This window comes from Echiichthys vipera, assembly GCF_963691815.1.
Source record: "Echiichthys vipera genome assembly, chromosome: 9".
In the NCBI taxonomy this organism is placed as follows: Eukaryota; Metazoa; Chordata; class Actinopteri; order Perciformes; family Trachinidae; genus Echiichthys; species Echiichthys vipera.
Genome location: NC_139834.1, coordinates 21,052,192 through 21,077,324, shown reverse-complemented (window position 1 = coordinate 21,077,324; position 25,133 = coordinate 21,052,192). Strand labels below are relative to the sequence as shown.

The following is a 25,133-nucleotide window of genomic DNA, read 5'->3' as shown; positions in this document are numbered from 1 at the left end:
ATCGATGCCGGGCCCACCCAGGAAGTGACTCCACCCTGTAGCGATGCACAGAATTCCCCCCTTGCTGAAGGGGCGAGAGGGTGCTGCTGGCGAGCAGCTTCACAGCCACGGCCCATAGCCTCTCCATCTGCCCCTCTAAAAAGACTCCATTGTTCCCAGCAGTCTGAGGCAAGAGAGTGAGCTAAAGAGAGTTATGAAGCTCGCCGGTGGGGCACAGGCCGGGGTGGTGGGCGTTGGGCCGCTGCCTAAAACCACACGGAGGAGAGGGAGCCAGACACAGAGCATCTCTGTGCGACTCACAGTCTACTGTTGGAGCCTTGCCTCAGCTTAACAGCACTGTATGAAAAAGTCCACAACATGACATAAAAAACACACCTAACTGTCAGAGGGTTCAACCGACTCAACGGTCCAGGGCCATATGTTCCTCCATATTTGGTGCTGTTTGTCTGCCTGCTGGAAAAGGTTTTTTTTTTCTTTTTAATTTGAACTTGAACGGACCAATCAGAGTGGGCTGGATGATGCCCCTGTGAAAGCTTCTTACAGAAGAAACAGAAAATAAGTGTCATGAGACTTTAACCGTCACAAGTATTTTGGCCCCACTCAAGACTGGGCAAGAATGCGTTGACTGTTAGGCATTGCCACGGTACCTAAGTAATCTGCTTGATAGGGAATGGCTTGGACAATAAACGGATATTTGAAACATTTTCATGCACACAAAAAAACAAATGAGAGCTTTCAGAGTGTTTTCAGGTTTTTTATTGAAACAGTATGAACAAAAACACTGCAATTAAATAAAAGGGTTCAAACACATCAGATCGCACAAATTAAAGACCTAGAACTGATAATATAAGGCAAAGCAGAGGAGAGGAAACAAAGACATGTCGTTGCAAACATTTGCAGTGTCTAAAGCCTATTCATTAAACAATACATCACTCATTCAGTGCACATATTAAACGAGTTTGTAAAGCAAGCGGAGCTAAGCTGAGACTTCAATATTTGTACACCCATTTAGCACACTTACAATTGCAAAAATAACAAAATAGGGCATTACAGCCTAACACTGTGCACTAAAACTAAGTGCAACTATAAAACGTCATCCTGTGCACGCAATCTTGGGTTAGCTCAATTTAAAGACCGGATGGCTGTTCTGGTAATCTAACTATTAACAGAAGTACTATGAATACAATGCTATCGCTATGTCTAATAACCACTGGAGCCTTTATAAGGAACAAGCCAGAAGTCACTGAAACTGTTCGTTTTTTGGAATGGGTGGCAGTTAAAAAGTACAGTCAATTCACATTAATAATGCACTTCAAAAGTTAAAATCCTCCTAACTACCAAGAGAATACCAGAGACAGTGGCACAAACCCTTCTGCTAAATTTCACAGATATGTATTAGGTTTTTATATGTCAGTGTTAAAAGTGGGCAGAATGTCACGTTACTCTTGCAAATGAGGGTGCCTTTTCTTTTCTGTTAGCCCCATGCTAGCCTTCTGAGCACATGAGCGAGTTATGTCAAAACAACTTCTGCACAGGGTGCTTCATACAGTTGGCCAACATATCAGGGATTCTACATGAGAAAATGTTTGAACTGGTGCTCAGGGGTGCTTTTAAGATCTGTTAGCCACAACAATAGCCTAAGGCTGCCTGTATGTACTGTGTATTCCATAATACCTAACACTAGCCTATGCAACTGCAACATATGAGAAAGTCATTAGCTGTATACTATGTAGTCCCCTTGCATTGTATATACATCCTGTGGAATTTGAAATAGTCTCTCCTGCTTTTTCTCCTGCTCCCACCATCCATGTGTATTTCATTTCCTTTGTTTTGTCAGTATTTTTATGTCCTCTCAAACTTCCATGCAAATCTTTATCATCCTCTCCTTAAAGGAGAGAGATTTTATCCCTAGACGTCAGATAATCCCCTACCCTCTTTCTCTTTTTTTAACAAAATGTATTTGAAAAGGCTTGAAATTCTTTGTGACATCCTGCCAAAACCTTGTTTTGTTCTCTTTCTGAGGGAGTAGAGAAGGACAGAGCCTTTTATATCAGCGGCTCCCGGGGGGGTCAGGGAGGTAGTGGGGCGGAGGTGAGGTGTTAGCTCATGTACCCCTCTTGTCTCACATACATACAGTACATACATAAACACACACAATCCTCGCTCCCCCTCTTTTTTGGCAACAGTCCAGAGTCCTGGTTAGATTAGTTTAGTTCTGGTATGGTTCTTGTTTTAATGATTGCAAATGACGTCACAGTTCAGTAGTTCAGAATTTCCAGAACTTTGGGCGCTCCTGCTGCTTGGCAGACTTTTTCCTCAAGGGCTGTGGGATAAAAGAAAGGAAGAGAGAAAGAAAGTCAGTCAGTCAGTGGTTAAAAAAGGAGGATTATTGTCTCTACATAGTTAGAGTATCTAAGGTTCAATTTATTTTAAAGGTCCCATATGCTCAATTTTAGATTTATACTTGTATACTACATGTTTACATGCTTTAATGTTCAAAAAACCCATTACTTTTATCATATTGTCTCTCTGAATATACATATTCACTCTCTGTCTGAAACGCTCCATTTTAGCACTAGTCTCTTTAAGACCCCTTACCAAAAAAAAGCCCAGTCTGCTTTGATTGGTCAGCATTTCCGGGTCTTCCATATCTGCAATGGCAGCCAGGGAAATGACTGTAGAAGCACTGTAGCAGCACTCTCTACCTATATACAGTATAGTTCTGACATCACAACCGTACAATGTCCTGACAGCTCATATAAAGTTTCTAAATACAGGCAGTGGGCATTTCTCTGTGCATTTTGTGTTTTGATACTTTAACAGAATTTATATAGCACCTCGACCTGCTTTATAATAAAAAGACATGTAAATCGAATTTTTTTTACAACATGGGACCTTTAAAGTTTATTCATCTGTACACTTGTTTCATTTAGTGTTATTTCATGGTCAACAATTAATCTGACATTGAGAACAACATGGGTTGTGAAAACAACTGATTTGTAAATAAAGGATTAAAAGACTTAGGTCATTATATAAAAAAGAAACAATATAAGATTTACATAAAAGGAGTGCTTATCAAGTCGTTAAAAAGGGAGACATTTTGTTTTAAAGCGAGGTTGTTTGGGAGTTGACAAGATTAGTCTTCGGTCTACATGTAGCGTAAGTCAGCAAATATCTGAGGATGATATAGTGGAATAATCATTTTAAAATAGACCGACCATTACAGAAAGACTAATAATTAGTTCCTGAGAAGAAAACCAAACTACAGTTGACAACTTTGTGTTGCTGCCCTACATCTGACAAACACAAGCCCTCTTTTTCTACGGATCAAATTAGGCTGTTGATAGAAAACCAGCCTGCTTGATGACCGCTACAGCCACAGCCACTTAATTTTAAGTCCAAAAAGAGCCAACGTGAATTTTCCTCCTAAACCCGTGGGCCTGTGTGTCAGCAAAAGCAGCAACAAGCATCAAACTTTGTCGGTGGATTTTGAGGAAAATACATCTGTTACACATCAGTGAATTAGTGAATAGTTATGGGTTTGAACGTGTTAAAGTGATTAGCTTAAAGACTCAAAAAGAGAAATTTACAGAAACCATAACACTGTCTTTTTTCGCAGGTTTTTTGTTCTTGGCAGACCTGTGACACAAGAAACATTCATCATTAGCAAGACATGCAGCTCATGACAGTATTCTTCGAGGGGAGGGTATGGTTCGTGGGAACACTGTCAGTTGGATGGGACCTCTATTACTCTCATGAAAGTTGAATATGTTTGACAGCGGAGACTAATTATAGTTGAAATGCTACGCAGTTTGTGTTGGACATGCCAGGTCATCTTATCACACAGAACAACTCTCTCTGCAAGACCCATTACATCACTGCCTGTGTTATTTCATCATGGGATGTGTCAGTGATGACTAAAAGCTCATTCTGTTTCTTTCGCTCCATATTTAGAGGGAAAAAAAGTGATGACTCACTGCACAGCATCAATATCAACTGCCTGCCTTCACATGGATTCAGGTTCTGCGTATGTGGATGGGTGTATCCACCAGTAGAGGCGAGGTACTCACGAGTATTTTCCCATCCTCCTCACTGCAGCGATCACCACGGCGATGAGGATGACCACTGCCAACAGAGCGCCAATCACAATGCCGACTACCTGGCCAGAACTCAGGCCCTCTGTGGGACAGAAAGACAGACTTCAGTTGGATCTTGACGGTACTAGTTTTCATGTGATATGAAGAAGACTTAAAATGAATCAAATAGCATCTTTCTATGAGAAGATCAATAACCTCTGAATAAGAATGAGCAAAAGATGGAAGAGTGTCCAATTTGGAAGAGATTAAGGCCTTTATGTGACTTTTAAACCCATTATGACCCCGCCGGACACACTCCCCTCCATATTAGTCTCACATAGTGTCTGTAGTATCATTTCAGTCAATAATAACAGCTGACTTGGAACTGAGCACCTTAACACTACCCCAACCTCTGTCCCACACATTTCTCACCCTCTGTGCCGTCTTCAACGACCACCTCTTCACCCGTCTCTTCCTTGGCGGCTCCTGTCGCCTCGGGTTGGACGTCGACCTCTGCTGACTCAGTGGGGGCTTCGGTCCCCAGTACAGGAGGGTCAGTGGCAAGGGGTTCTGGCGCTGCAGTAGCAACAGCAGGGGCTTCGCTCTCAACAACGACGGCTGTTTCAGTATTGACAGTAATGGCAGGAGGTGCCGCCTCGGTGAATGCTTCTGTTGCGACCTCTTCGGGGGCCGCTGCAGGTTCAGTTGCAGGAGCACCAGTGATAACAGTAAGGTCCTCTTTTGGAGCCTCAGTGGCATCAGGGATGATGTCTGCTACAGTTCCGGTGATCCCAACATCAAACTCTGTAGGGATCGCTGTGGGGCCTGGGTAGAGAGGTCACAGATGCGTTCATATGCGGGTAATAATACAATCTGTTGCTGTGGAGCTATTTTGTGGATCATTTTTGATATATTGAATATTGTTTGATACTAGAAAAATGAAAAGCCTGTTTTAATAAAGTCAAATTAATGTTTATCCCATTAAGTCAAACTGTTTTTAGTGTTTTCCAAGAAAAACAAATAATATCAAAAATGCATTATGTATTTAACATTTGACACTTTGACAGATTCATTAAAAAAATGTCTTGTTACAGTTCATTCGGACAAGAAGATGGTGATTCTTTATTACTATATCTTGATAATATTTACAACAGTGCAATTAAATAAAGGGTAAATGGATTAATTTATTGAAGCCATTGTTGAATACTTAATCCTGATTGGTAAAATACAGCATTCTGATGTCTATGATTTCTCAATAGCCGTGACTAGCAGACCATTAATGATTATAAACTTTGGAGGGCCATTTTTGAAATCAAGAAAATGATTTCAAAGCTGTGAAATAAGTGTAATAATTTAGAGCGAGTGGGTCTCTATTGCAAATTAAACCTCTTCGGGGTGATTGAAGACCCTGAATTATCTTGGAAAAATTGCTGTTCTGTAAACTCAAACGAAGATCAAACAAGTATTGGGTGCTCTTAAAAATGGGGAATAATGTCAGATAAATAGAGAGACAATGAAATGAGGAAGGGAATTATTTAAAAGCCATTATTATAGTGGCTAAATACTTTTTTAAAAAGACATGTTTGGACTGCTGTAGGTCTCTCTCAGAGTTTCAAACAAACAAGACAACAAGGGTGTGGTCTCTCACCTATATAATAACAGCAGCCAATAGGAGGCAATCACATGACCCAAGCAATAGCAATGGCATATTGCAAATAATGATAAAAATATGAAATGAAAAAGTAAAAACATGAAATGAGATTACACTGCCAAAACATTTGAAACATCATATCTTCTTTGAACATAATACAAAGAATACAGGTACCAAAATTTAGTTTTTGGGATCTGGGATCGAAACAATGTTAAAAAAAACCAAAAAAAAAAACCGTGAAAACTATATCCTCATTGAGACCAGGATACTTTAATGCATCCAGTCGATGAATCCGGAAAGGTCTCCTTTGGTTAACCTTCTGAAATATTTCTCCACCTCTGACCAAAGGATGTGTTCAGTGTCCTCCATGGTCAACGAAGAATCATTACGGTATTCACTAAAATGTTAGGTTATCGTGATAACTTATTCTGATCACATATTCGTGCTCAGCCAGGCAATCCCTCAGGCGTCTTTCAGTCCTGCCTGTAGAAAAAAACTTCCTCAGGTAGTGTTGCAGTTATTGAAACCACTTTATTTATAGCCTAAGTTTTGTTTGTGTTGATCTGAATCACCCTATCGTGGTGTAATTCGCAATGACAACCCACTCGCTCTATATGATCCCTTACATATAGACTAAAGCCCTTTGTCATAGTGACCCAGGACAGTGTGCTTATATTATTGTGCCTCACGGCCATTTATATATCAGTCTGGCAACTGACAAAAAAGGGCTCCTTTCTGTGAGGATGGGTACAAAAAAAAGGTCAGACAGGTCCAAATAAATGTTTGTGGATTCCTCTCTGACATAATGATGCGATGGCATGACCTTTCCTCTTTCTCACACCCTTTCGTAACCCTTCTCCCTTCACCGGAACATGGCAACCGTGACAGCATGACCACCGCACCCCATGACTTCATAAAATGCCACCCCCCCCCCCCCTCCCCCTCCATCCTGTCTTTAAGGCTCTGTGTTTGCTGGCATGCAACATCCTCTGCCTCATTTCCTGTGAAGTGAGCAGTCTGCGAGGAGAGCGCGGGAAGGCTTGTTAACCCTCAGCATTAACACATGAAGGGTGCGGTTGCAGGGACAACGCCTGATCGTGCGAGAGACACACTGGGTGATTCGCAGTTTCAGGAAGACTCAGGCGGTTTGGTGAACTGGTGGGCTGAACACCTTGAGGAAATGTCAGCCGTGGATTTTGCAAACATCTTTTGTTTCTTTTCTCTATCAATAAAGATTGTGGAATCACGGTTCAAATCCAATCTTTAGTGACATTTGTTTAATAATTAATACGTAAAATAAAGTTTTGTCAGAGCTCAAAAGGACTTCTGTGCTTGCAGTAAAATGGAGGCTCCCATTTTGTATTTACCAGCGTCTAAAAGACCTGTATTAAACCTTGTGTCTTTCATCAAGGTCTGAACTACAAAATGGCCTGGTGTTCAACCTAATCATTTCATTCCAATAACCACGTTCACCATCTCCCCACGTTCAGCATCTTCCCAGCCACAACTGAAAGCTTAAGCCTGGACAGCTCTGCTTCAAAATTAAGGAGGTGGATTTCAGTGTGGCACCAAAATTACTTAATAACTTTCCACTGAAAAGATGTTGGCCTGAAATCGCTTCTTCTCTTGACAAAAAAAAGAAAAAAACATTTAAAACTACTTCTCTCTGAAAACATTCTTACTGTAGAGACCGGAGTGGAGCGTTGATGCAAGTCTTCCAAATATAACATCTGATCTCATGCTCCCTCCGTCTCGGTTTTCTCCAATTGTTCTAAATACTTGAAATAATAGAGAATACTTTACAAGGGTAAAAATAACTCTGAATGAACAACCGCTGCAGTTATTCCTAGTCCTGTGTTGGCTAGCCTGAAAAACATTTGTTCCCACTGCGGCAGACTACTAAAGGGGGGGGGGGGGGGGGGGGGGGGGGGGGTTAAAAGACGACTCAGACTGTTTGTTTGGAAAGCCTGTAAGCGATGATAAAATGGTCTGTGAGTATGGCCGTACGCTATGTGTTATCGCCCCCCCCCCCCCCACCCCCCCCCCCCCCCCCCCCCCCCCCCCCCCCCACCCCCCCCCCCCCCCAACCCCCTCTAACAATTGTTTCATTATGTGTACAGTTCCCACAATTAGCTCTGAGTAGTATTTCCTCTCCACTGCAGACTATCCTCGGTTAATACAGCTGCATTAGTGAGTAACACAGTAAGACTGTTGCGGTCGACATCCCCTCTCCTCTTTATTTTCTCTTTTCTAGTCCGCTTTCCTCTCCATGACCCTGCCACTCCCTTAGAATAGGTTTGTTGCTGCTGAAACCTTTGAGAAGGCTGAATCCCTGGAGAGAAATTAAGGGTGGGCAGAAGGGAAAGCAAAAAAGGATGAAGGGGAGCTCTGATGGAGATGCCCCAAGTCCCTTCTGCTGCTTGATTTCATAGTTAACATGACTTTGCTCACAGCAAGATGTGTGCCTGTGCTTGGTGGTTAGCATGTATGTAAGTGACCCACTCTGTTAATCCTAAGCACAGGATCAGATACAGAACAGGGACTCCTGGAGCTGGTGAGGACTTCAACCAATACAGGGAGGTTTAAGTCTGGGTCAACCAGTCAAGGATCTCTTTAGATACGTGAGTAAACTCATTAATAAAACCTCAGAACTCAATGGGCATCCCATGCATTCTCAGCAAATAAAACTACAGAATAACTGGAAGCAGTTAAGGCGTCTTTTTTATTCTTTCAGTCCTAGACTGAGATGTATTTATGTAACCGTGGCGTTGTCCTTATTATTCCAAACGTTTGGTGGTGCACCCAGGTCATCTTACCCACAATTACATCATTTTGACCACACACACTTTGCTTTCATCGCATCCATTTCCATGTGAAGCAGGAAACAGCCTGAAATCATCCTACCAGTTAACAAGCGTTAGATAGTGTTAGTGAGGTTATACTGGCTGTGTGTGTGTGTGTGTGTGTGTGTGTGTGTGTGTGTGTGTGTGTGTGTGTGTGTGTGTGTGTGTGTATGGGAACCTATGGCTGCTTCAAACTCTTACTGGGCATTAAAGGGTTGATTCAACAAAATTACAAACATTTTCTCACTCATGTAAAGTTAAGATGAGGTAAGCACAAGTGGAAAACAACTGGTGATCACCAGGTATTAAAAAATAGGTTTCAGAAATTAATTCAAATGTAGATACACAGGGAGGGTCAGAGAAGTGGGGTGTAAAAGGCAGACGGGCAAAAAAACAAACAGTTTATAAGTGAGAGAGCAGCAAAAAGCTGTGAGAAAGAGATGGAGGCACCCATTTGGGGCTTCACTCCTGCCTGGCATAAATAAAACCCCAAGAGAGAGTGAAAGAGTGAGGGAGGGATACAACGATATACAGTGTGAGACAGGAAAAGAGGGAGTAGCAGCTTCCATCCATCATGATCACAATCAAGTGTCACTGAGGCCTCCCACATGTGTGTACATGTGTGTGCCTGTGTGTGTGTGTGTGTGTGTGTGTGTGTGTGCGAGACAGAGCTACTAATTCACAGTCCTGTGTAGGAGGGATGAAGGTCCGTGCAGATGGTGTGAGGGAGTGTGTCCACCTTTGGAGCCCAGGAATGTTTTTGCAGCGCTGGAGGAGGGAACTGTGAGTGAGATAGGCGCCCTGCCCATCTCAACGCACTTTGACGAGATGCTGCACAGCGTAACCTCCCCCGCTCAACCAGAAGGAGTCAGCTGATACTTGGGGTGTGCCATTCACTGCACACTGGGGACTTTAAGCAGTAGAAAGGCTGGAGTGGAATATTCTCAGACAGTCTTATCACAGATGGAACACAATGAGCGTCCACACTCGGACAGGAGGTGATTTTTTTTTTCTCCCCCTTCTGGTCTAACTTAGATAGTAGACATGCAGTAGGTCCCATCTGTACTCTATCACCAGGGGCAGAAACTGGTTCAGAGCAAGTGTCAAGTGGGCCTTTAATCTTAGGCCTAATAGGTCTGATTAAATTCCTAACATGTAATGATTCAGGATGACATTAAATGCAACCTCTGTAGAAATGACAAACTAAACAGATCATGCTGTGGCATCGCTCTAAGCCTTAAAGCTCTCTTCGTTTCTTTCAAAGAAAACCAAACACCCCAGACTTACCATTTAATCAAGCAAGTCTCCCAACGTATTTTTAATCTAGCTAACCTTCAAATCCAACTCCCACATCATAAAACACCCACCCAGTTGTGTAAGTGTTCCTTAGTCAGCAGCCCTATTTTTTTTTCTTACTTTCCCTTGCACCATGTCTCACCCTGCAGCACACATAGGTGCTAGAGATATGAGACATTTGTGTCAGTACTAACAGAGGCCACACACAAAAAAAAACACTCCACAGGGAGGTTTCGTGCCATACAATGAAGCCCTGCTACAGTCTCGAGTCACCAGAGCTTGGGCTTGGTCCTGGCTAAAACAACCTCAGACTCTTTTCCATAAACAGATGTGTCTTTCTCCTTGCGGAAAATTTTGGAAGTATGACTGAGCTTGTTTTTTCTTCTCAGACTCATTTTACGTGAGAAGCGCTCCTTTCCTCATGGTTGCTTTCTACCAGCATGTGTCTCATATTTGGAGTATGAGCGCAACATTTGAGTCATTTCTAGAAGTGGGCATGGACAAAGGGCATTGACCTCTCCCTTCAGCAGCCAGATGTGATGGGGATGTTATAGGCCCAGAGAGGCAGACAAAACTCATTAAGAAGGAGACCGAAGGGGGTGGGGGTAGGGGGGCAGCAGTGCAAGGGTTTTTACAGGATGCATGGGGTTTGCTAGTTAAGTGAGCAGGCGCAAGGGAGTTAAAAGCCCCCATTTGTGAAGCATAGATGTGGAATGAGATATTTCTTTCTTTCCCCTTGGATGGCTGAGCTAAGAGTCTTTCTCGAAGTTTAAGGACCCCCCCCCCAAAGTAAACCTACATGGAAATGGGGCAGGCACGTCGCCTCCGACCGGTAAAGGTTGTTGTTTAAAAATAGACCCAGCCCCTCTCTGCTCCCCCCTGTGACTACACCAACCCTTCCCCCTGGGGTCCAGACTCATCAAGCTGGAATAGGGGAAGGGGGCAGAGAGTTTAAGGACTGTTAAGAGACGGGGCGAAAAGTGCGAAAGGGTTGGGGGTGGGGGGTTAAGTGGTAAAGCTTGATACCCCAACCAAAGATGGGTAAATGCCAAGGGGTGGCGTGCCGCATGGTCTAACAACATGTGGGCAAACGAGGGTGGGGCGCCTCTTAAAGCTCATCACATACCGGGTGTTCTCTCTTCTCGTCTCTTGCTCCTCTCTCATCCATATGACCCTCTTAAATATAGAGCCTCTCTCTATTAATACATGCACGCAAACCAGCCCTGCCCTGCCCTACAGTTCCCTCAGGCCTGAGCCACACCCCCCGTGTGCCTGCTGCTTTCCCCCCTGGGCAAAGACTGCTGGTCAAGGCTAAGGAAGGAAGCTGAAAGAAAGGAAGACTTAAAAACAGGGAGAGAGACAGGCAGGAGACTAGCAGGAGGAGAAGGACAAAAGTAGTTGCAGCGACAGAGAAATGAGAGAAGTGAGGAGATGGTGGATAAGCTTTCAGATACATGTGTATGGTGTGTGTTACAGTTTACAGCCCCCATCCCTCCGCTGTGTATGAGCACTGTTTTGGGAGCCTTTCCAAAGGATATTCCTTTCTCCTGCCAGTGCCAAGAATTTACAGACACGAGGCAGCAAAGCTCCCACTATTACATCATATTTCCCTTTTTTGCTTCCGCAAACTTTGTGTGAAAATTTGAAAAAAAGGAAAATAGAGAGAGGGAGTTTGAATGTTAAAATCAATACAGACTATCCATTTCAGTTTTCCCCTTTGTTAAATAAACATTCTCAACCATAGGGGTGACCCGGCTAGGTGGAACATTCGAGCCAAACTACTGTACAGCCGGCAGTTGTTGGAAACAGTTTTCAGTGATGATTTAACTGTGAAAAACATGAAGAATATTAAAAGTCGTTAAAATCATGTGTCTATGAGAACTCAGTTAATGTATACACAAATTAAAATTCAGCTTATTTTATATTCTGAAACCGACATCCAGGGTGCTATTGTTCAATCAACAGGGATTAAAACAGACAAAGAGTGGTGTGTGGTGGGCACATGGAGGCAGAGGTAGCGAGGGGACACAGTGTGCTAAAAGCAGAGAGGTTTACTTACTTGCATGCGTGAAGGCACAGAAAGGGCCAACCAGAGCCAACAGGAGCAGCAGCTGAACATTCATCTTGGTGAAAACTTTTCTCCTCCAGTCACAACGTTTAGGGACTCCCTCAGGGGGGAAAGAGCGCGACACCAAAGCTCTTGCACACGCTGATGCACACACGCCAGGCACACACCAACCAGCCTCTCCGGAGGACCCACAAAAAAAAAAGGTCAAGAATGAAAATAAAGTCTTCAGGGGGAAGTATGGGAAAAGTAGAAGCTTGAGATCCGTTTAACTTGCAGAGGTGAAGACAGATGAGAAGAGCCGGGTTGCTCTCACAGCTGGAGGAAGAAAGAGAATGGTGGAAGGATGTAAAGAGGACAAGAGCAAAGAGAGGAGCTGTGGCCACTGAGGAAGTGGAGGGAGAGAGAGAGGGAGAGAAAGAGAGAGAGAGAGAGAGAGAGAGAGAAAAAGAGAGAGAGAGAGAGAGACTGGCACACAGCAGGAGAGAGAAAAGAGAGTGTGTGTGAGTGTCTGAGAGTGGAGGAGGGGTGCTGGGCGGGTAGAGGAGCAAGGGGCAGGTTGGGTTGGGAGGAAGGAGTCCAGATTGGGGCAGTAAGGTGGTTTCAGCCCTCGTGGTCCAGCCCCACGTAGGACGCACTCTCCTCTTAGTGCACAACCAGCCCTTCTGTTTGCAAACCCTGCAATATCAGCAGCACACAGACTCACAAACGCAAACACACACTTGGAAATACCAATAAATAGACCGTGGACTTATTTATCAAGACAAGACAGACACTTTAAACTAGAACGGGCTAGCTTACACAGTTAGAAAGCTAAAGCAACAGGGTTTTTAAGTGCTTTCTGAATGAATGGAGCAAGATGTAAACAGAGCTTTGAGCGGTCTCAAATAATCCTTAATCACAGAGTTAAGAGCCAAGAAAGTGTCTGCAACAGAACAAAGCTTCACTAAATGGTACCTATCAGAATCTTTAACAGTTTCTAAAAGCAAACAGTGAATGAAAGAAGCATCCGTAATGCATCAGTATCGATCTTTTAAAATCATCAATTGTGTTCTCACAAAGATAAGTGGCAGCGAACATCAGTTGCTGACAGACAGTAGCTGCATTTTAAACAGGTTTTCCCAGTGAAAAGGAGCCGTAAATACAGTTAGAACATTGTGTGACTTTTACACAAGCATGGGTGGTCTGCTGAGTTTACATGCAGATGGAGGGCAAACAAACTGTTGCTTGGCACTAGGCTGACACCTGTTGGACAACAAACTACAAGGGACAAAGCAGAACACAGCCAAGGATGAAAAAGTTACCTCAATGACTAAATAGTCAAAGCCTCTTTTTAGATCTGTTTTACCTGAAAAATAAGATATTAATTTTTACACAGTAAAGTGTATTAGCAGAAACTAGTCCAGCATCATTTAAAGGTCCCATATTATGCCCCTTTTCAGGTTTATACTTGTATTTTGGGTCTTTGGAAAACCGACACAGACACAGGGAGAACATGCAAACTCCACACAGAAGGGCCCAGCCGGGATTCGAACCAGGAAACTTCATGCTGTGAGGCGACACCACCATTCTACCATGCCACCCTGTTACTACACTTACAGTGGCAAAATGTCTGAAAGGAAATGTGAAAGTGGAGCACCGAAAAGAAAAACATGACTGAAAGAAGAGCGGAACTAAGATCTACTAAAAAAATTGACAGGTTTTTCAAGTTTGCAGACACTTCTTCTGTTCTGATAAAGTGTGATTAATAATGTGGGGGGCCCAAACAAACAGTAGCCTAGGGGCCCACGACCACCCTAAGGCAGTTTGTTAATACAGGCAATACTGGCATTTCTCTGTGGATTTTGATCCTTTCACGGTATTTATATAGCACCTTGACCTGCTTTAAAATAAAAGAGACATTAAATTCTCACTTTTTACAATATGGGACCTTTAAAGTTTTTTGTAAGACTGTTAATTCAAACATGCCGACAGCTGATGAAATAACGACAGCAGATGTAAGGTTAGCGCAGTAAAAATGGTCAATGACATTTTAATAAACACTGAAACAGATTTTAACTGTTGAACTGCCATACACAGATTATTTATAACACACAAAACGCCAATGCCAATTTTTTTTCATCAGTTATTTACAATATACTGAAGATATGTACATACTGTGTCTCCTGAAAGACAAATAACAAAATACTTTCTCTCCATTTGCTGCTTTCTCTTTTCACGCTGTGTTTTTCAAGGGCAAACATAGGAGTAACATACTGTTATTTACATGGATAACAACACACAAACATACAAGATATATATGCTGGTCACTGTAATACAGCATTTAATGGCAATAATAAAGAGTAATTTTCTATTTTTTTTTCTTTTTTTTTTTTTTTTTACAATGAGACCTTGTTTAGACCATTCGAACAATCACTGAGATCTCCCAAACAAAAGAGCACTTTAAGGTCCCATATTTCACTTTGTACCCACTTAATACAAACAAATGCCTTGTTTCTTATGCTTTTTTTTTTTAGCTGTATGCTAAAGGAAATCAAAGAGGACTATACACACTTCTACACACAGACAAAATTAAACATCACAGTTAGAAAAGCTGAGCATTTGAAACTTTTGTTTAGTTTTTACTTCTTTGCTGATCTATTTTTTTTAAAATGTCTTTTGAAACAAAGAATAAAATGTTCACGGTTTTCTTTTAATTCTCTCATTCACTAGACACTATCAAGTTTGGTGTTGTGCAAAAACTGCCCGCCGTCTCCTCAATGAGGCATCTTGACACCTTCTCTTTCCTGCTCGTAATTGATATGCACTTTCCCAAAAATAATAAAACCTTGAAAAACTGAAACTGAAAATAATACCTCAGAAAACTATGTATTATCGATGACAAAAGTCCAAGTCTAGCCAGCGTCTCATTTTAATTTGAATTAGTGTATGTTGTTTGAGCTACTGAAAAGCTTATTCCACAGTATCAGTTAGCTTATAAGCTGACAAATGAAGATTTTAAACCTTATAACCGTCATGAGGCTCGCTGATCGCCGACAGGAAGTGAACCCCAACAACACGCAGTAACCTCACATACAGAGATGTATATGGCTTTATGTTGGTCTGACATGGTATATGAATATAACACCCTGAGAACATGGCACCATGGACTGTTCCAAACACGCTAAAAATGATGACAAAAAAGTTTACAAATTGGCGTCCAATGTGAAAGATAAAGAAAGAACAGATTGTGGTGCATAGAACGTCTCTAGACAAAGGAAGCTACAATGGTGTCTGTTTTAAACAGCAGGTGGTGCTTCACTCAACCACCGCTGAATCAAGTTAAACAGGTACATCATCATTACTTTCCTCTTCATAAATCCTCCTTCTAACTTTAGTTGTAAAGAGTCAAAGCCACACAGATGCCCAGCATTAGAGTGAACAAAGACATGTTACGAGGGTGAAGAGGTTTGTTGAATGTGTGTGAAAGATGATTTTCTGCAGGGAGTTTGGCGCTGAAACTTTGAAGACATGAGATACAAGGTGTACCAAGAAACACAAAAGATTAAAGAAAACAATTCACAGGAAATTTGACAACAATTTGGCAAGTTGTAACCCTCTTGGCACTGGGGAGACACAACATGAGACAATTCAGAGAGCTTCAGATGTCATTTTGCGAAGGACCATGTGTGTTTACATTTGGGCTTGGTCCAAATCCTGTGCAAGTGTCTTTTTTTTTTTTTTTTAAATGATTGTCTTTAGACTCAAAATCCATTTGTATAGTGGGGGAAAAAAAGGCCTGCAAACTCTTTCCGTTTGTTTTCTGTTGGATTGTCTTCCTTTTTTACACACAGGTGAAAGGAGGTCGGCCAGTACCATACCTCACCTGTCGTCACATGTCTCTCTCTCATCTCCAGTCTCTGTCTCTATCCCTTTGTTCCACCAACGGCTCAGTTTAGACGATCGAGTCCCAGTCAAAGTCGTCCTGGATGTCATCTGCAGCGAGCATGCGTCTCACCTGGAAGTGTCCCAGAGGCAGCCTGTGTTGCTGCTGCTGGCTCAGCTGGCTGAGATGGCCTGAACATGGAAGGAAAGCAGAAGCATTAAAGTTCATGTTCATTTTCACAGCAGTACGCAGGTCCTGACAGCCTTTTTAAACGCAAAGTTTCTGAATACTGGCTTCTCTGAATATTGGTACTTTCGGGGTATTTATATAGCAACTCGACTTGCTTCATAACATAAAGACATGGAAATCTCCCTTTTACTTACTTTTTTTTACGAGACTATTACGACTAAAAGATACTGTCGCACACACACAATGACATTTAAATGCTACTTCTGTGTTCATGTATCCGTATTATGTATTTGTGAGTCGGATGAAGAATAGGAAACAGAGGTTTTAAATAGAAAATTGATCACGTCACGGGCATCAGCAGTTAGTGGAGAAAAATTGTAAAAGTCCAAAACCAATCAAGTCCTGGTAACAGCATCACACAGTTAACCACACCTTAAATTCCCGACGGCCTGGCAAATTTTTTGTGGTGCCACATGTAATTCAGCATAGCATCTTAGTGATTTTAAAAACACACTGTTGTAATTAAACTTTCAAAATACATATCGAGGGTACTCAAAATAGCAAGAACATCTTGTCATAAAATCCAATCCAATCCAATACATCTATTTGAATTTCAGGAAAGTCATGTTTAGACTGTCAGAAAGATGGTGATTCAACTATATGACAAAATGTGTGTGATGTAGTGTAATAAATACACAATTAACTTTAGAAATGTTTGCCTTTTAATTGTAATACTTTCTTTTTTTTAAGCTAACATGTCGTCATCCAATGTGTCATACGTTTTAAGATGTTGTCCTGTTGTTTTTATCATAATTTTTATGTGAAGCAACAGACTGTGCCCAACACAAATTTCCCCTCGGGACAATAAAGTTCACTCTACTCTGTCTCAGCCTCTGTAGCATCATATCTATATCTTGTGAGTCCCTCAGCTTCATGGAAGGGCAATACTAAATCTTGAATTGTACCCTGTTACTTTGTTCATTCTCCAGGTGAGTCTGTGACATGATTTTACTTTTGTGATATCATAACACGACCGCATTATTACTATCATACACTGATATTATACCATCTGCTGGCAAACACACACACTTTCAGACTGGAGATAAACCTGCATACACATGTAAGCTCTGCTGCTCCTCCTGACCTGTTAAGAGAGCGATGGAGGAGTCACCTGTCATGCTGGGAGCCGTGTTGCTCATGGGAGGCATGTGGGGATATCCTGGAGGGCCCATCAGAGAGGAGATGCTCTGTCTTGAGTCTATGTACATGTTTCCTGTGGGAGGAAAGACAAAAGGGTTAATGACTAGCTGTCAGATACGTATCCAGTATTTCACACACGACGATGTGTATTTGCAGAACACAGGCTGCAAAAGCCTTGTATGTGCACACAGTTCTACTGCCATATTATGCTAAGCTTGAGAAATCCGACAGAATATGCTGAATTTCACACTGGTGAAATATCCCCATGTCTTCATATCTTTGCTCCGGTTGCCATGAAACTGACAACGTCCATAATTCCCTTGTAAATCTATAACGGGCAAACAAAAGCACGATGAGGAGAGAGACTGTAGTTCAGGTCCCGTTACAGCAGGCAAGTTGCAGAACAAGACTGAATAGCTAAATACTGTTATAATAATAGTTAAGTATTTGAATGTTCACCTTGTAATCACTTATATTTTTATTATCATTTGTTTTCTCTTCTGTCTTACTGTTAATGTTGTCCTTGCTGCCTTTTAATTGTTTGTGTTGTGTCTTCAATCCCCATAATTATCCTAGACTGTCTTTGTTTTTCATAACTTTTATTTCATGCGATTTGTCCATGCCATGTCATGTTATTTGCTTAATTTTGTTTTCTCTTGAAAAAGAAAAAAAAAATAGGAGATGTTCTACTTTTCTTCCACTCAATTTTTTTTTTACTCTATTACATTTATATGACAGCTGGAGTAACAATGGAACTAAATGCATAAATTATTAAAAATAAATCTTGTATCTTTTACTGTACCTTGCAGTGAAATATGTGGAAAACCCTGCTCTGCATACGGACCTGTGCTGATGTGTTGGTTATGTTGGTTGTGTTGCCCATGCTGATTGTGCTGGCTGGCCTTTGGGTGCATCGCTCCGTGTGGCTGAGCCGGGTGCTGCGGTGCTCCTGATGGCGTCGGGTGTTGGACCTGAGGTTGTGGGTGGGTGGAGCCCTGTGGGGGGATGACCCCCGTGGCCGTGAAGAACTGGTTAATGGAGGAACACAGGTCAGCCATCTGGGCGGCATCCAGCGACCAGTTATTGAGCTCAGCCTGCCGCATGCTCTCCTTCAGACCTGGCAGACAGGCAAAAGAGGCAAAGATGGACTAGAATGTTCCACATATGTAATTTTCACCTTAAATGTCCTCTTTTTTTTTAATTATAAAGCAGGTTGAGGTGCTATATAAATACTGTAAAAGTATCATAACTCTCAATCCACAGAAACTATTAAGAAACTTTGCCTTCAAACGAGCCGTCAGGACTTCTGTACAATTGTGATGTCACAACAATACTAAATACAGTATAGGTAGAAAGGGCTGATACAGTGTCTTTACAGTCATTCCCCGGCTGCAATAAATGAGTGCAGACCAGGACATGCTGACCAATCAGGGCAGACTGAGCTTTTTTGGGAGGGGGGCTTAAAGATAAAGGTGCGACAACGAGTGTTTCAGACCTAGGGTGAATACAGGTATATTAGACAGACAGTATAAGAAAAACAATGTGTTTTTGAACATTAAAGCATGTAAACATGTTCTAGTAGAAACCCAAAATACAATTATGAACCTGAAAATGAGCCTAATATCTTTTCTGTTTCCCCAACACAGGCATTTTATAGCCTATATACAGATATTCAATAGGGCACCTTAGCTGCAGTGACACAGCTAGTGCAATCTTTGAAAGCAGGTAGCAGTTGCCATAACAACAGCAACTGAAAGTATCTAGCACTCCTTAAAAGTATAGCATGTTACTGAAAAAATGGACGGATGGAAAAAAAGAAGAAAAGGCTTTGCTGGCTGGTGCTAAGTGTGCTAAGATACTGGTACTTTAAGCAGCCTGCAGGTGATGATGAGGACACTGGCAAAGTGCTTTGTGTGAATAGTGTCCTGCACATACTCTGTAAAACATTACTGCCCCCTTTAGTCATGTCCACTTACTTCTCCTCTTTAACTCAAATAGCTTTGACAAGTTTTGGATTCTTAACTCAACTGTGCATGTTTTCAAAAGTTAAACTTACAGTCATTCATTGTGTTAATCTGTACGTGTTGATTGGACTTGGATTTGTAAGTTATCAATTGAAAAAAAAAAAAAAAAAGAACAAGGCAGTGGGGGGATGGGAACTAAAGGAAAAAATTGTTCCGGCGACTTTTGAGTTTGAGAGAAATTCCACATTTTGCCTATTAACAGTCCTATCTCAAGGTGATACTTTCCTAGTTTTAAAGCAGCTTTGTGTCATGGCAGAGCTCTGTGCGCTGCGGCCACAGAGGGAAGCCAGGCACCGTTCATCTGCACACACTGCCATGACACAAAGCTGCTTTAAAATCAGTAAAATATCCATTTTTGATGTGTTCGATGTTTACAATGAACACTGAACGTTTCCTATTAATGCTGAGATTGTATAAACCTGCTGTTATGACACACACTTGTCAAGGTGTGTCGGAGATGTGGAGGAAATTGTCTTATTTGAGATTTTGAGTTTGTTTTATTGCTGTTGCAAGTCTGCATGCTTCACAAGCTGTAGTGATAAGAGTTGTCCTGTACGTTTCCACCAAACTGTCATTGACATCAGGAGAAGTGGATAAGCCTGGGCAAGGGTCCCTTATCTTTGCTTGCAGAAGCGCCTTTCGTATGAAACTTATGTATAATGACTCCGATTAGATCTTTGTCAGACTTCTGAATCAGCTTTGGTCGAGAACTCTGCTTTCGGTACACACAGACTTAAGGAGGAGAACCTTAGAAAATTAGTTTCAAAGTTTTACATGTTGCCCTAACAGACAATATAAATTAATAGATTTTTTTAAATTTATGATTCAGTGATTGACAAACATGTGTCAAGGTTGAACGCTTGAATTTGGCGTGAAATTGTGTCAAATTGTGGCGTCTTGAGAGCGAATTCCCGGGCTGATTTTGGTTGCCAGTGCGCCCCTGCATCACACTCATTAAATGTGAAACATTACAGTAATGTAATTTTCCAGATGCCAGTTTCTACGGTTGCATGTTTAAACAAAGTCTTAAATTAAAGATGTCTTGTGCAACATTTGCTCCACATGACATATTTGGTTTGTTACTAAATGATTTTTACTTAACTATGTTCTGTGAGTGTGAACAAGGCTAACCTGATCAAGTTGTGAGTAGAAAATAAAATTCACACTGATGCATGAAGTTCAATCTTGAATCATATCTTGCATTGGCAGTTACATTTCCTTTATGATGCAATAACTCAAGCACCTTAGAGAAAAACTTCATATCAAACTCAGAAAATCCCATGTAATCAACATCCAACAACTGCTAAATAAATTGTATGAACCATATAACATTGTCAAATCACATCCGATATAAAACCCCACTGTAAATTTACAGTCACTGTTGTTCTACCTTAATTGCAAGCTACAGACCATCACTCTCCTGACAACATGCTTGCTCACATTCTCCAATTTAGAACGAGACCCTGAACCTACTGTATAACGTCTCCTTTTCTTTGAACAAAGAAGCGTCTAAGCTTATATTCACAGCCAGCCGTCTGATATTTTCTGAGATCAAGTTCACACGGCTCGAGTTTGGAGACGAAAGGCTCTGTCCCTGCTCCAAGGAGGTGAGACAGAAACGGTGGAGGATGGCATTATTACGGTGTGACGGAGGTCAAGCGCTGCAGGAGGAGAAAGGGAGAGAGCCAGCGGGGCCTGTGTGTTAGAAGACCAGCCGTCGTCATCCATCGTGTGTGGATGTTGCCGTCTTTGTGCACTGACCGTGATAAGAGGCTGTTACTGAGCCGGGGACTAATTGGATTATTCACATCGTACAATTGGAAGGGAGGGAGACAGTGTGTGAGAGAGAGAAACAGCGAGGGCAACCTCTCAGATGCAGGATAATGACTTTTATTAGGCCAGTACTATTACGACACTGGATGTTATAATATTGTGCCTCAAGGGCGAGTGTATATGAAAGCGCAGAGAGGAATAATAATGGTTTAATCAAAGCAACTGATCAGTATAATGAGCATTTCATCAATTCTTACTGTGTCGAAACAGGCAGCAGCAGACAGCTTTATCAATGCTCATTTCAGATGCTGTTCACACAGATGGCATCACGACTCTTAGTGGTGTGTGTGTGTGTGTGTGTGTGTGTGTGTGTGTGTGTGTGTGTGTGTGTACAGTATGTGTGTTACCTTGAAATGGGGAGAGATCAACGTCAGCCCAGTTGTAACTGGTAGCAATGCGGCAGCTCTCCTTCAGCCAGTCCAGATTGGGATACCAATCTGATGACATGCCTGCGAGAGAGCACATGTACATTTAAAAATGATTTTCAAATGGCCAGATAAAAAAAAAACAATTAAGGCTGAAACTAATAATTATCAGTACTATTATTATAATGATGCTCTAGATTTTTTTTGGATCTATCGTTTGAAACCTGTGGATATCACACTTTCCCAAAATTGTGATATCCAGACAATGAAGTGATCAAATTGTTTGTTTTGTCTTAACTCAAAGATATTCAATTGACAATTATATAATTCAGAGAAAAGCAAACGCATTTGGGAAACTGAAAATGGGAATATAATTTGTCAGGTTTCTTGATAAATTAATGAAATGATCAATTAGTTATCACAGTTGTCGATGATTTTTTCTATTAACTAATTGTTTTGACACTAAAATAAACACTAGAATTACAGGTTGATGATCTGTGTGACTGTGTCAAGGGAACAGGTGGAAAGATCCAGATTAAAGCAGGACATTTGTCTCAGTAAAGTTCTACAGTCAACCACCAGGTGGTGTAACTTCACATATTAAAAATACAGCCAAAGATCTGCTTTTTCGAAGAAAAAAAAAGGAAGATGCTTTTCACCGCCACAAACTAAACAACAATACATTCTGAGGCCGCGGATCAAAGACAGAGGTATTACTTCCATTCATCCTCTGCTTGGTTGAGGGGAATACTAACCTAGATAAATAATGTCTGGAGAGTCCTTTTTTTGGCCTGAGAGCTGTGTTGCAAATACACAAAGTGAAAAAATGAAAATAAAAAGGCTGGGAATATGAGCAGGAAAAGCCTTGGTGAAGCTTTGGATATCCAATGCTCTGGGACTCTACAGAGGAAAGACTATAATATAAATGCAATGAGTCTGTGCAGAGACAGGCCTATTCCGGATGTATTAGGTGAATTGTATTTATGTCAATGTGTCTTTGAGAGTCAGGAGACATACAATCACTGTAGGTTCCTTTCACATAGTACGAGTTAGTAAAAGGGGTTTGCAGCAGAGTAGCAATATAGCTACACTGATGGTACATATGTTGATGTTGGATTTTATTTTCCTTAAACTGCCATTGGCTGTAACTTTAGAGCCATTTTGGCACCAGTTTGTGGACACTTCTAAAGTTCTTTCCCTAACAGGGAGATTTTATAGCCATCAGATGTTCCCCATAACTCCTACTTATGATTACACCAACGAGACTGACGTTAACTGCTCTCCCACTCAGCTGCTTGTGTTAATACTTTGTAAAGTATGATATGAATAACAATAGCGATTAAGACCCATGGGTGGTGTAATATAGTCATTTGCCATTCCAAACTCATGGTAACCATGTGATTTCTCAATAACAACGCTTAATATTTCAAATTGATGGCCTAACTATAGCCTAGAGTATTGTTAACTTGGGGGACTCCCTTGTTGCTACAGAAAACTTTAAAAAGCTAATTTAAATTCTTGCATGTAGAATGTTATGTGATTATAGTGTCTTTCAAATGATTGTGACGGCCCAAGTTTTTCTTGACTGTATTTTTTAGATGGTGAACTACCACCTCATAAGAGGCGACCGCAGCTCTGCTCCCACCTGTTGTGGCACAGGTCTGTCCAGTGTGACTCTGGTGGGAAAGAGACGGGTGCTGCTGGGAATGAGCAGGGTGCTGTTGGTGCTGGCCATGCTGACCATGTGCCTGGTGCTGGCTGTGGTGGAGGTGGTGGTGGTGCGACGTCTGACCGTGGTTGTGTTGGTGGTGGTGGCCGACGCCGTTTCCGGCACCAGGAGACTGCTGGTAGGAGCAGGCGGTCCGCGCCTGCTGGCTGGCATCGCCGGGCATACCCATCAAACCTGCTGGGGAGAAAAAGAACACATACACACACAAAAAACAAAATATCACGGGTTAGGACAGTAAACAAGACAACAAAATATACTGTTTTGTATGTACATTCAACCTTAAACTGCTGTCCATCTCACTAAGATTATGGTTTTTCCCCAGCTTTTTTATTCATATATATTTACACACACTCATGTTTCAGTGTCACCAGCCACAGACTCCTCTCCTACTCTCCTGCAACACGTTTAGTTTTGGCAAATGTAGGAATTTAATCAGCTAAATGAGACATTAAAAACACTGTATGACCTGTGTTGCAGCACAGAGAAGCTTTAAGATTGATTTGTTTTATTGTTCAATTGTTGGTGCTTCTGAATCATAACAGCATATTCCTCAAGCCCACCGCCACCCCCCTGCTTGCCATTATGTCTTCTGAGCGCTGAAAAGTAGAGATGCACCGGTTCAGTTTTTTCCGACTCAATCCAATACCTTGGCTGAGCGTATTGATAAATGTACTTAATATTATTTATTAATAAATGACAAAGTGTACATTAGCACTTAAAATAAAGAAATAACATTTCCATGTAAAGTGAACTGCAAACAGATATTTTAAAATGTGATATAAAACCCTAACCGGTGTTGTAAACATAGAACTGAAGTGACTAGATCGCTGTAACTGTAACTGGAATGCTGGATCGGCCCCAGGCTGTACACCTTCGTCCAAAACTTAATTCCTTTCCTCAAGAACATTTGTTATATTTTTTTGAGACTTTTGACCTCTTCTTTTACCTTCTGATTCATTACTTATGAATCAGAAGGCAGACTGCCTGAGACCGTTAAGATCTCTTGAAAGATCGGTGGAGTGAAACAGAGAGACTTACGTTTTTCTTTTCCTTATGAACGAATTATACCAAGTCTATCTGAGCACATCCTGGGAAGTGGATTTTTATTCCTGCTATCTGGGATTCGTTACGCTTTTCCCTTCTTGTAAAAGTATCTTTTATTACAATTGTGTCATTCCCACTGCCATGTGTAGGCTCAACACTTTGAAAAATGTTTCATAGCCATTGTTTTATTTGTTTATTTATTTACGATTCAATTAAGTATATGGACATTTATTAAACGGTCTTGTTTGTGTATTGTATTGCCATTGTCACAGTCTTTTGCATGTTGCTCTAACCGATGATTTCAATCCCTATGTTGTCATTATTTTGTTAATGTTCATTCTTTATTGTTTGCCATGTAATTTATGAGGGGGAAGATCTGTCAGGAAATTATTCTGACTACACCTGAGTCACTTGCAGTTTGGTGTGTGGTCTTGGACTCATTGTGGTTTTTCAAAGGTGATGATGAGCTCCGCTCTCTCTGTGACTCAAATTCTCAAATACAATGGCTGCTGTCACTGATTCCTGCTTAGACTCAACCTTAAGGGGCCCTTTAAAGTATCTACTAAATCTACTTTCTTCTTCACTTTCTTTCCAAAGGTGTCTGTATTACTTCTAACTAGTATTCACATTGTCTAATCTTTCCTGTGAGTTCACCCCTGACCACAAATTGAAGAGGACCTTGTCAGAAGGTGAATGCCGGCAGCAGTTGCAGAGCTCAACGGAGCGCATCAATCTCCTCGGTTACAGAACGTACACTCATGTGTGCGGGGAGGAGAAACAGGAGAGGGAAGTTGATAGGAGGATGGCGGAGGGGGGGTCGAGGTGGAAGGAGGCCTGGTGACCTGAAAGCTTCAGGACGCAATTAGCAAGATGCTTCACAAACTTTATAACCAATCTAATTAGCTGTTATCAAAGCTGCAGAACCCTTTGCTCTGCTCGACTGCAGATGTGTT

General features: G+C 41.6%; 2 protein-coding genes across 3 annotated transcripts in view; both read right to left on the bottom strand.

Annotated features, from left to right (window-relative positions):
- Positions 1-745: 745 nt before the first annotated feature.
- Positions 746-12,387, bottom strand: pdpn (podoplanin; the record flags this gene model as incomplete). 2 transcript variants are annotated; one of them, XM_083920082.1, is made up of 4 exons in its annotated part: positions 11,926-12,382; positions 4,509-4,901; positions 4,071-4,179; positions 746-2,323 (listed from the first exon to the last, which is right to left on the bottom strand). In XM_083920082.1, exons 1-4 carry the CDS (start codon positions 11,987-11,989, stop codon positions 2,317-2,319), a joined length of 573 nt encoding a protein of 190 aa, XP_083776208.1. In that variant the 5' UTR covers positions 11,990-12,382. The 2 variants fall into 2 exon arrangements, with proteins under 2 accessions (XP_083776208.1, XP_083776209.1); XM_083920083.1 differs by lacking the exon at positions 746-2,323 and having other exon boundaries at positions 4,067-4,179; positions 11,926-12,387.
- A 1,783-nt stretch (positions 12,388-14,170) lies between these two features.
- Positions 14,171-25,133, bottom strand: part of LOC310951706 (forkhead box protein J3-like) — a 61,785-nt gene continuing 50,822 nt past the window's right edge. The window contains exons 9-13 of the mRNA XM_083920078.1: positions 23,053-23,310; positions 21,390-21,491; positions 18,030-18,302; positions 17,157-17,258; positions 14,171-15,987 (exon numbers count right to left, since the gene is read on the bottom strand). Coding sequence (XP_083776204.1) covers positions 15,866-15,987; positions 17,157-17,258; positions 18,030-18,302; positions 21,390-21,491; positions 23,053-23,310 — 857 coding nt within the window. The 3' untranslated portion in view covers positions 14,171-15,865. The remainder of the gene's footprint in view (positions 15,988-17,156; positions 17,259-18,029; positions 18,303-21,389; positions 21,492-23,052; positions 23,311-25,133) is intronic.